The sequence below is a fragment of the Electrona antarctica genome (genome assembly GCF_951216825.1).
Source record: "Electrona antarctica genome assembly, contig: scaffold_425, whole genome shotgun sequence".
Classification (NCBI taxonomy): domain Eukaryota; kingdom Metazoa; phylum Chordata; class Actinopteri; order Myctophiformes; family Myctophidae; genus Electrona; species Electrona antarctica.
Genome location: NW_027637477.1, coordinates 1 through 12,500, shown reverse-complemented (window position 1 = coordinate 12,500; position 12,500 = coordinate 1). Strand labels below are relative to the sequence as shown.

The following is a 12,500-nucleotide window of genomic DNA, read 5'->3' as shown; positions in this document are numbered from 1 at the left end:
TCACCATTCTCACTTCTGTCCTCTTATCAGTATGTAAAGGGCCTCACCATTCTCACTTCTGTCCTCTTGTCAGTATGTAAAGGGCCTCACCATTCTCACTTTGTCCTCTTATCAGTATGTAAAGGGACTCACCATTCTCACTTTGTCCTCTTATCAGTATGTAAAGGGCCTCACCATTCTCACTTCTGTCCTCTTATCAGTATGTAAAGGGACTCACCATTCTCACTTCTGTCCTCTTATCAGTATGTAAAGGGACTCACCATTCTCACTTCTGTCCTCTTATCAGTATGTAAAGGGCCTCACCATTCTCACTTCTGTCCTCTTATCAGTATGTAAAGGGCCTCACCATTCTCACTTCTGTCCCCTTATCAGTATGTAAAGGGATGTCCTCTTATCAGTATGTAAAGGGCCTCACCATTCTCACTTCTGTCCTCTTATCAGTATGTAAAGGGCCTCACCATTCTCACTTTGTCCTCTTATCAGTATGTAAAGGGCCTCACCATTCTCACTTCTGTCCTCTTATCAGTATGTAAAGGGACTCACCATTCTCACTTCTGTCCTCTTATCAGTATGTAAAGGGATGTCCTCTTATCAGTATGTAAAGGGCCTCACCATTCTCACTTCTGTCCTCTTATCAGTATGTAAAGGGCCTCACCATTCTCACTTCTGTCCTCTTATCAGTATGTAAAGGGACTCACCATTCTCACTTCTGTCCTCTTATCAGTATGTAAAGGGACTCACCATTCTCACTTCTGTCCTCTTGTCAGTATGTAAAGGGCCTCACCATTCTCACTTCTGTCCTCTTGTCAGTATGTAAAGGGACTCACCATTCTCACTTCTGTCCTCTTGTCAGTATGTAAAGGGACTCACCATTCTCACTTTGTCCTCTTATCAGTATGTAAAGGGCCTCACCATTCTCACTTTGTCCTCTTATCAGAATGTAAAGGGCCTCACCATTCTCACTTCTGTCCTCTTATCAGTATGTAAAGGGACTCACCATTCTCACTTCTGTCCTCTTATCAGTATGTAAAGGGATGTCCTCTTATCAGTATGTAAAGGGATGTCCTCTTATCAGTATGTAAAGGGCCTCACCATTCTCACTTCTGTCCTCTTATCAGTATGTAAAGGGCCTCACCATTCTCACTTCTGTCCTCTTGTCAGTATGTAAAGGGCCTCACCATTCTCACTTCTGTCCTCTTGTCAGTATGTAAAGGGACTCACCATTCTCACTTCTGTCCTCTTGTCAGTATGTAAAGGGCCTCACCATTCTCACTTCTGTCCTCTTATCAGTATGTAAAGGGCCTCACCATTCTCACTTCTGTCCTCTTATCAGTATGTAAAGGGACTCACCATTCTCACTTCTGTCCTCTTATCAGTATGTAAAGGGCCTCACCATTCTCACTTCTGTCCTCTTGTCAGTATGTAAAGGGACTCACCATTCTCACTTCTGTCCTCTTGTCAGTATGTAAAGGGACTCACCATTCTCACTTTGTCCTCTTATCAGTATGTAAAGGGCCTCACCATTCTCACTTCTGTCCTCTTGTCAGTATGTAAAGGGCCTCACCATTCTCACTTTGTCCTCTTATCAGTATGTAAAGGGACTCACCATTCTCACTTCTGTCCTCTTATCAGTATGTAAAGGGCCTCACCATTCTCACTTCTGTCCTCTTATCAGTATGTAAAGGGCCTCACCATTCTCACTTCTGTCCTCTTATCAGTATGTAAAGGGACTCACCATTCTCACTTCTGTCCTCTTATCAGTATGTAAAGGGATGTCCTCTTATCAGTATGTAAAGGGCCTCACCATTCTCACTTCTGTCCTCTTATCAGTATGTAAAGGGCCTCACCATTCTCACTTCTGTCCACTTATCAGTATGTAAAGGGCCTCACCATTCTCACTTCTGTCCCCTTATCAGTATGTAAAGGGATGTCCTCTTATCAGTATGTAAAGGGCCTCACCATTCTCACTTCTGTCCTCTTATCAGTATGTAAAGGGCCTCACCATTCTCACTTCTGTCCTCTTGTCAGTATGTAAAGGGACTCACCATTCTCACTTTGTCCTCTTGTCAGTATGTAAAGGGCCTCACCATTCTCACTTTGTCCTCTTGTCAGTATGTAAAGGGCCTCACCATTCTCACTTCTGTCCTCTTATCAGTATGTAAAGGGCCTCACCATTCTCACTTTGTCCTCTTGTCAGTATGTAAAGGGATGTCCTCTTATCAGTATGTAAAGGGCCTCACCATTCTCACTTCTGTCCTCTTATCAGTATGTAAAGGGACTCACCATTCTCACTTTGTCCTCTTGTCAGTATGTAAAGGGCCTCACCATTCTCACTTCTGTCCTCTTATCAGTATGTAAAGGGCCTCACCATTCTCACTTTGTCCTCTTGTCAGTATGTAAAGGGCCTCACCATTCTCACTTCTGTAAAGGGCCTCACCATTCTCACTTTGTCCTCTTGTCAGTATGTAAAGGGCCTCACCATTCTCACTTCTGTCCCCTTATCAGTATGTAAAGGGATGTCCTCTTATCAGTATGTAAAGGGCCTCACCATTCTCACTTCTGTCCTCTTATCAGTATGTAAAGGGCCTCACCATTCTCACTTTGTCCTCTTATCAGTATGTAAAGGGCCTCACCATTCTCACTTCTGTCCTCTTATCAGTATGTAAAGGGCCTCACCATTCTCACTTCTGCCCTCTTGTCAGTATGTAAAGGGCCTCACCATTCTCACTTCTGTCCTCTTGTCAGTATGTAAAGGGCCTCACCATTCTCACTTCTGTCCTCTTGTCAGTATGTAAAGGGCCTCACCATTCTCACTTCTGTCCTCTTGTCAGTATGTAAAGGGCCTCACCATTCTCACTTCTGTCCTCTTGTCAGTATGTAAAGGGCCTCACCATTCTCACTTCTGTCCTCTTGTCAGTATGTAAAGGGCCTCACCATTCTCACTTCTGTCCTCTTATCAGTATGTAAAGGGCCTCACCATTCTCACTTCTGCCCTCTTGTCAGTATGTAAAGGGCCTCACCATTCTCACTTCTGTCCTCTTGTCAGTATGTAAAGGGACTCACCATTCTCACTTCTGTCCTCTTGTCAGTATGTAAAGGGCCTCACCATTCTCACTTCTGTCCTCTTATCAGTATGTAAAGGGCCTCACCATTCTCACTTCTGCCCTCTTATCAGTATGTAAAGGGACTCACCATTCTCACTTCTGTCCTCTTATCAGTATGTAAAGGGCCTCACCATTCTCACTTCTGTCCTCTTGTCAGTATGTAAAGGGCCTCACCATTCTCACTTCTGCCCTCTTGTCAGTATGTAAAGGGCCTCACCATTCTCACTTCTGTCCTCTTGTCAGTATGTAAAGGGCCTCACCATTCTCACTTCTGTCCTCTTATCAGTATGTAAAGGGCCTCACCATTCTCACTTCTGTCCTCTTATCAGTATGTAAAGGGACTCACCATTCTCACTTTGTCCTCTTGTCAGTATGTAAAGGGACTCACCATTCTCACTTCTGTCCTCTTATCAGTATGTAAAGGGACTCACCATTCTCACTTTGTCCTCTTATCAGTATGTAAAGGGACTCACCATTCTCACTTTGTCCTCTTGTCAGTATGTAAAGGGACTCACCATTCTCACTTCTGTCCTCTTGTCAGTATGTAAAGGGCCTCACCATTCTCACTTCTGTCCTCTTGTCAGTATGTAAAGGGACTCACCATTCTCACTTCTGTCCTCTTGTCAGTATGTAAAGGGACTCACCATTCTCACTTTGTCCTCTTGTCAGTATGTAAAGGGCCTCACCATTCTCACTTCTGTCCTCTTATCAGTATGTAAAGGGACTCACCATTCTCACTTCTGTCCTCTTGTCAGTATGTAAAGGGCCTCACCATTCTCACTTTGTCCTCTTGTCAGTATGTAAAGGGCCTCACCATTCTCACTTTGTCCTCTTGTCAGTATGTAAAGGGACTCACCATTCTCACTTTGTCCTCTTGTCAGTATGTAAAGGGCCTCACCATTCTCACTTCTGTCCTCTTGTCAGTATGTAAAGGGACTCACCATTCTCACTTCTGTCCTCTTATCAGTATGTAAAGGGACTCACCATTCTCACTTCTGTCCTCTTGTCAGTATGTAAAGGGCCTCACCATTCTCACTTCTGTCCTCTTATCAGTATGTAAAGGGACTCACCATTCTCACTTCTGTCCTCTTGTCAGTATGTAAAGGGACTCACCATTCTCACTTTGTCCTCTTGTCAGTATGTAAAGGGCCTCACCATTCTCACTTTGTCCTCTTGTCAGTATGTAAAGGGCCTCACCATTCTCACTTTGTCCTCTTGTCAGTATGTAAAGGGCCTCACCATTCTCACTTCTGTCCTCTTATCAGTATGTAAAGGGCCTCACCATTCTCACTCCTGTCCTCTTATCAGTATGTAAAGGGACTCACCATTCTCACTTCTGTCCTCTTGTCAGTATGTAAAGGGCCTCACCATTCTCACTTCTGTCCTCTTATCAGTATGTAAAGGGCCTCACCATTCTCACTTCTGTCCTCTTGTCAGTATGTAAAGGGACTCACCATTCTCACTTCTGTCCTCTTATCAGTATGTAAAGGGACTCACCATTCTCACTTTGTCCTCTTATCAGTATGTAAAGGGACTCACCATTCTCACTTCTGTCCTCTTATCAGTATGTAAAGGGACTCACCATTCTCACTTCTGTCCTCTTGTCAGTATGTAAAGGGCCTCACCATTCTCACTTCTGTCCTCTTATCAGTATGTAAAGGGACTCACCATTCTCACTTCTGTCCTCTTATCAGTATGTAAAGGGACTCACCATTCTCACTTCTGTCCTCTTGTCAGTATGTAAAGGGACTCACCATTCTCACTTCTGTCCTCTTATCAGTATGTAAAGGGACTCACCATTCTCACTTCTGTCCTCTTGTCAGTATGTAAAGGGCCTCACCATTCTCACTTCTGTCCTCTTGTCAGTATGTAAAGGGCCTCACCATTCTCACTTCTGTCCTCTTGTCAGTATGTAAAGGGCCTCACCATTCTCACTTCTGTCCTCTTATCAGTATGTAAAGGGCCTCACCATTCTCACTTCTGTCCTCTTGTCAGTATGTAAAGGGCCTCACCATTCTCACTTCTGTCCTCTTATCAGTATGTAAAGGGACTCACCATTCTCACTTCTGTCCTCTTATCAGTATGTAAAGGGCCTCACCATTCTCACTTCTGTCCTCTTATCAGTATGTAAAGGGACTCACCATTCTCACTTCTGTCCTCTTGTCAGTATGTAAAGGGACTCACCATTCTCACTTTGTCCTCTTATCAGTATGTAAAGGGACTCACCATTCTCACTTTGTCCTCTTGTCAGTATGTAAAGGGACTCACCATTCTCACTTTGTCCTCTTGTCACTATGTAAAGGGACTCACCATTCTCACTTCTGTCCTCTTATCAGTATGTAAAGGGACTCACCATTCTCACTTTGTCCTCTTATCAGTATGTAAAGGGACTCACCATTCTCACTTTGTCCTCTTATCAGTATGTAAAGGGACTCACCATTCTCACTTTGTCCTCTTATCAGTATGTAAAGGGACTCACCATTCTCACTTTGTCCTCTTGTCACTATGTAAAGGGACTCACCATTCTCACTTTGTCCTCTTGTCAGTATGTAAAGGGACTCACCATTCTCACTTTGTCCTCTTATCAGTATGTAAAGGGACTCACCATTCTCACTTCTGTCCTCTTGTCAGTATGTAAAGGGACTCACCATTCTCACTTTGTCCTCTTGTCAGTATGTAAAGGGACTCACCATTCTCACTTCTGTCCTCTTGTCAGTATGTAAAGGGACTCACCATTCTCACTTTGTCCCCTTATCAGTATGTAAAGGGACTCACCATTCTCACTTTGTCCTCTTGTCAGTATGTAAAGGGACTCACCATTCTCACTTTGTCCTCTTGTCAGTATGTAAAGGGACAAAGGGACTCACCATTCTCACTTCTGTCCTCTTGTCAGTATGTAAAGGGCCTCACCATTCTCACTTTGTCCTCTTGTCAGTATGTAAAGGGACTCACCATTCTCACTTTGTCCTCTTGTCACTATGTAAAGGGACTCACCATTCTCACTTCTGTCCTCTTGTCAGTATGTAAAGGGCCTCACCATTCTCACTTTGTCCTCTTGTCAGTATGTAAAGGGACTCACCATTCTCACTTTGTCCTCTTGTCAGTATGTAAAGGGACTCACCATTCTCACTTTGTCCTCTTGTCAGTATGTAAAGGGACTCACCATTCTCACTTCTGTCCTCTTGTCAGTATGTAAAGGGCCTCACCATTCTCACTTTGTCCTCTTGTCAGTATGTAAAGGGACTCACCATTCTCACTTTGTCCTCTTGTCAGTATGTAAAGGGACTCACCATTCTCACTTTGTCCTCTTGTCAGTATGTAAAGGGACTCACCATTCTCACTTCTGTCCTCTTGTCAGTATGTAAAGGGCCTCACCATTCTCACTTTGTCCTCTTGTCAGTATGTAAAGGGACTCACCATTCTCACTTTGTCCTCTTATCAGTATGTAAAGGGACTCACCATTCTCACTTCTGTCCTCTTGTCAGTATGTAAAGGGACTCACCATTCTCACTTTGTCCTCTTGTCAGTATGTAAAGGGACTCACCATTCTCACTTTGTCCTCTTATCAGTATGTAAAGGGACTCACCATTCTCACTTCTGTCCTCTTGTCAGTATGTAAAGGGACTCACCATTCTCACTTTGTCCCCTTATCAGTATGTAAAGGGACTCACCATTCTCACTTTGTCCTCTTATCAGTATGTAAAGGGACTCACCATTCTCACTTTGTCCTCTTATCAGTATGTAAAGGGACTCACCATTCTCACTTCTGTCCTCTTGTCAGTATGTAAAGGGACTCACCATTCTCACTTTGTCCTCTTATCAGTATGTAAAGGGACTCACCATTCTCACTTTGTCCTCTTGTCAGTATGTAAAGGGCCTCACCATTCTCACTTCTGTCCTCTTGTCAGTATGTAAAGGGCCTCACCATTCTCACTTCTGTCCTCTTGTCAGTATGTAAAGGGCCTCACCATTCTCACTTCTGTCCTCTTGTCAGTATGTAAAGGGACTCACCATTCTCACTTCTGTCCTCTTGTCAGTATGTAAAGGGACTCACCATTCTCACTTCTGTCCTCTTATCAGTATGTAAAGGGACTCACCATTCTCACTTCTGTCCTCTTGTCAGTATGTAAAGGGACTCACCATTCTCACTTCTGTCCTCTTTATATCAGTATGTAAAGGGCCTCACCATTCTCACTTCTGTCCTCTTATCAGTATGTAAAGGGACTCACCATTCTCACTTTGTCCTCTTATCAGTATGTAAAGGGACTCACCATTCTCACTTCTGTCCTCTTTATATCAGTATGTAAAGGGCCTCACCATTCTCACTTCTGTCCTCTTGTCAGTATGTAAAGGGACTCACCATTCTCACTTCTGTCCTCTTGTCAGTATGTAAAGGGCCTCACCATTCTCACTTCTGTCCTCTTATCAGTATGTAAAGGGACTCACCATTCTCACTTCTGTCCTCTTGTCAGTATGTAAAGGGACTCACCATTCTCACTTTGTCCTCTTGTCAGTATGTAAAGGGCCTCACCATTCTCACTTCTGTCCTCTTTATATCAGTATGTAAAGGGCCTCACCATTCTCACTTCTGTCCTCTTTATATCAGTATGTAAAGGGCCTCACCATTCTCACTTCTGTCCTCTTGTCAGTATGTAAAGGGACTCACCATTCTCACTTCTGTCCTCTTGTCAGTATGTAAAGGGACTCACCATTCTCACTTTGTCCTCTTGTCAGTATGTAAAGGGACTCACCATTCTCACTTCTGTCCTCTTGTCAGTATGTAAAGGGACTCACCATTCTCACTTTGTCCTCTTGTCAGTATGTAAAGGGACTCACCATTCTCACTTCTGTCCTCTTGTCAGTATGTAAAGGGACTCACCATTCTCACTTTGTCCTCTTATCAGTATGTAAAGGGACTCACCATTCTCACTCCTGTCCTCTTGTTGTGATTTCTGTTCCAACTCTGAGTCCAACTCCTGGAGCTGGATAGCGTTCACCAGCTGGGTCTTCATGTAGTCCCCCCCCATGTCCCCCGAGCTGCAAGGCTCCATCATCCTGGATGGGACTCTGTGTGGGGGGGAGAGAGAGAGAGAGAGAGAGAGAGAGAGAGAGAGAGAGAGAGAGAGAGAGAGAGAGAGAGAGACAGAGACAGAGACAGAGACAGAGAGAGACAGAGACAGAGACAATTTAGGCATTTATCAGACGCTCTTAATCCAGAGCGACTTACATTAGGCAAGAACAAAAGCATGGGAATACATCACATATATAAAATACATTTATCATGAAACATGCGTAAGCTAAGAACGTAACTAGAACATATCTATATAATGACACTATACATATAAACAATACATATATACTATACTATGCTATACATATGTAGGCTACTATGATGTGCTATGACTATATACAATGCAATTATTGTGCCGTCTACATGACATGCTATAAGTCTGTTTCAAATGCTATCTAAGGGGGTAGGATAAGTACTATGGGCCATGATGGAGTCTGAAAAGGTGGGTTTTCAGACTACGGCGGAAGATTGGGAGTGATGCTGCAGTTCTGATTGCAACGGGGAGTGCATTCCACAGAGAGAGACAGAGAGACCGAGACAGAGAGAGACAGAGAGACAGAGAGACCGAGACAGAGAGAGACAGAGAGACAGAGAGACAAGTCAGCAAGTCAGATTTTACGGGGCCAGTTTCGGACGGCTGCAATTCAAAACTGGTCCCTGTAAAATCTGAATCCCCCCCACCCCTTTTTCCCCTCACTGTATATTTCTTTTCCATTTTTACCTCCTTTATGATGAATTCCTGTTCTGTTCTTTGGCTATATAGAAGTGAATATTGTATGTCTCTAAATGTTTTGATGAATTGAACAAGGTGGACCCTCTTGTAAACAAGTGTAATGCTTTATGGTGTCGTCCACTCACAGTTAACAGTCTTTGTATTGAGTTGTGCTTGAAATGTGCTGTAATTCTGCAAACTGTTAATAAATACTTCAATCAAAAAGTAATTAGTCTACATTGCAGGGTGGGAAAAAATGGGTTGCAAAATCGTGGGATAAAAATGTTAAAAAGGTAACTCTAGTCTAAAATGTGTGAATAAATAAACAGCCGCAATTTGCAACTCTAGATTTGTTTATAATTGGATGAATCTAGAGTTGCAATACCCTCCATTGACTCCCATTCATCACCAATACCCTCCATTGACTCCCATTCATCACCAATACCCTCCATTGACTCCCATTCATCACCAATACCCTCCATTGACTCCCATTCATCACCAATACCCTCCATTGACTCCCATTCATCACCAATACCCTCCATTGACTCGCATTCATCACCAATACCCTCCATTGACTCCCCATTCATCACCAATACCCTCCATTGACTCCCCACTCATCACCAATACCCTCCATTGACTCCCCACTCATCACCAATACCCTCCATTGACTCCCCACTCATCACCAATACCCTCCATTGACTCCCACTCATCACCAATACCCTCCATTGACTCCCCACTCATCACCAATACCCTCCATTGACTCCCCATTCATCACCAATACCCTCCATTGACTCCCCATTCATCACCAATACCCTCCATTGACTCCCCACTCATCACCAATACCCTCCATTGACTCCCCACTCATCACCAATACCCTCCATTGACTCCCCACTCATCACCAATACCCTCCATTGACTCCCCACTCATCACCAATACCCTCCATTGACTCCCCATTCATCACCAATACCCTCCATTGACTCCCCACTCATCACCAATACCCTCCATTGACTCCCCATTCATCACCAATACCCTCCATTGACTCCCCATTCATCACCAATACCCTCCATTGACTCCCCATTCATCACCAATACCCTCCATTGACTCCCCACTCATCACCAATACCCTCCATTGACTCCCCATTCATCACCAATACCCTCCATTGACTCCCCATTCATCACCAATACCCTCCATTGACTCCCCATTCATCACCAATACCCTCCATTGACCCTGAGTCCCCACTCATCTGCGATCTGCTTGTATTAAAATTAAACTCACCAACATTGCAGCTCTAGGCCAAGCTTGAATTATCCTCTTTCAATCTGCCCGTTTCATAAAAGTCCACCGTAGACATGTTGTTATGAGATACTTTCTGGGTTTGTGGATTCCATAACTTTATACCTGTAACACATTTGTTCTAGTGTAGTCCGACACTCTATTCATCCCATTATAAACACATCTAGTTGAAAATTGCGGCTAATAGAGAATGAGATGGATTCATCAAAACTAACATGTCAGTCTCCTCTCCAGTTATATTAACTCAGAGGATTAACTTCAATTCAAACTTCACTAAAACAACTTCATGCCTGTTGGAGAACCCGTGATTTAGTCTAAGATAAACATCTCTTCTGGCTCACGGAGCCAACAGGGTGATAGATCTATCTGGTCGTTGCGGAACACAAAGATTTATGTATTGTACTTACACGATGATTTGTTCTTCAGTGTTGAAACGGCGCTGTAATGAACATTTGGTCTGATGAAGGTAAATGAAACGTGCAGCTTGACAGAGGAATGGTTGGTTGGTCTCAAGCCGGTGAGACACGGTGGTGTGTGAAGTTGTGAACTCACTGAACAGTGAATGTTTGTAGTTGTACCGTCAGTCAGATCGAGGAGGAACTAACCTGGAACTAACAGGTGCATCAGGAAGTAGGAGACACCTGACACCTGGCACAGCCCCGCCCCCTCCCTATACTCTATCAGCCCCGCCTAACAACACACTGGGAGAGATACACACAATGTATTATTTGTAAATACATTGTTCTATTTTGATTGTCTTGTTCCACTTCTGCTTTGGCAATATAAACGTACGTTTTCTCATGCCAATAAAGCTCCTTTGAATTGAATTGAATTGAGAGAGAGAGAGAGAGAGAGAGAGAGAGAGAGAGAGAGAGAGAGAGAGAGAGAGAGACAGAGAGAGAGAGCGAGAGAGAGAGGGGAGGGAGAGAGGGGGGGGAGAGAGAGAGAGGGAGGGGGGGGGGGGAGGAGAGAGAGAGGGGGGGGAGGAGAGAGAGAGGGGGGGAGGAGAGAGAGAGGGGGGGGGGGAGGAGAGAGAGAGAGAGAGAGAGAGAGAGAGAGAGGTGAAGGTAACAGTAAACACTCTGACAAACATTCCATCTCTCATCATGCCTTTACACCTGTGGTTCCCAACGTGGGGTCCGGGGACCCCCAGGGGTCCTTGAGGCAGTTCCAGGGGGTCCCCAGCTAAATTTGGAACCAAATGGACCCTTATGGGTCTGTAACTTTGAGGGTGTACGGGTCCATTTGTACACTCTCGAAGTTAAATTAACATTGGTTTTACAATACAAAGTGGGGGTCCCAGTAGAATAATGCATGTCAAATGATCCTTGAAATTGAACGGGTTGAGAATCACTGCTAGAGCCGTAACAATCTTCCCTTATGGGGGGGGGGGGGGGGGGGTCCCTGGCATATCTCTTCAAATGGGGGTCCCTGGCATATCTCTTCAAATGGGGGTCCCTGGCATATCTCTTCAAATGGGGTCCCTGGCATATCTCTTCAAATGGGGGTCCCTGGCATATCTCTTCAAATGGGGTCCCTGGCATATCTCTTCAAATGGGGGTCCCTGGCATATCTCTTCAAATGGGGTCCCTGGCATATCTCTTCAAATGGGGGTCCCTGGCATATCTCTTCAAATGGGGTCCCTGGCATATCTCTTCAAATGGGGGTCCCTGGCATATCTCTTCAAATGGGGTCCCTGGCATATCTCTTCAAATGGGGGTCCCTGGCATATCTCTTCAAATGGGGGTCCCTGGCATATCTCTTCAAATGGGGGTCCCCTGGCATATCTCTTCAAATGGGGGTCCCTGGCATATCTCTTCAAATGGGGTCCCTGGCATATCTCTTCAAATGGGGGTCCTCGGGCTAATTAATTAGTCTCAATTTGGGGGTCCTTGACATGAAAAGGTTTGGTGAATCACTGCGTTACACGATCCATGAATCCACTGACAACAAATAATGTTTGTTTTTTTAACACATCTTCTTTAATGTTTGTTGATCACATCTTTAATTCAGACTTAAAACACCACAGGGTGGCAGATCACCAGAGGGGGGGGGGGGGGGGGGGGGGAGGGGGGGGCGTGAATATACAATAAAATGGGTCGTTCTGTCAGACAATACAGACATGGATTAGTTGGAGGTTTGCCAACATTACATTGTGGCTGCTGAACCTTCTCCCATTGTTTATATTGTGTATTAGTTTCCAAGATGGCCGCAGCACCAGGAGGGGGTGGATGGGAGGGGCCGGAGGGTCCCGGTGGGGGCTGGGGGGGTCCCGGTGGGGGCTGGGGGGGGGTCCTGGTGGGGGCCCGGGGGGGGGGGG

At 44.8% G+C, this 12,500-nt stretch overlaps 1 protein-coding gene across 1 annotated transcript in view; it reads right to left on the bottom strand.

Moving 5' to 3' along the window:
- svopl (SVOP-like) overlaps positions 1–10,830 on the bottom strand; it is a 33,903-nt gene extending 23,073 nt beyond the window's left edge. Inside the window, exons 1-2 of the mRNA XM_079531744.1 lie at positions 10,588–10,830; positions 8,026–8,171 (exon numbers count right to left, since the gene is read on the bottom strand). Of these exons, the coding sequence (XP_079387870.1) occupies positions 8,026–8,158 (133 nt within the window). The 5' untranslated portion in view covers positions 8,159–8,171; positions 10,588–10,830. The remainder of the gene's footprint in view (positions 1–8,025; positions 8,172–10,587) is intronic.
- Positions 10,831–12,500: the final 1,670 nt, after the last annotated feature.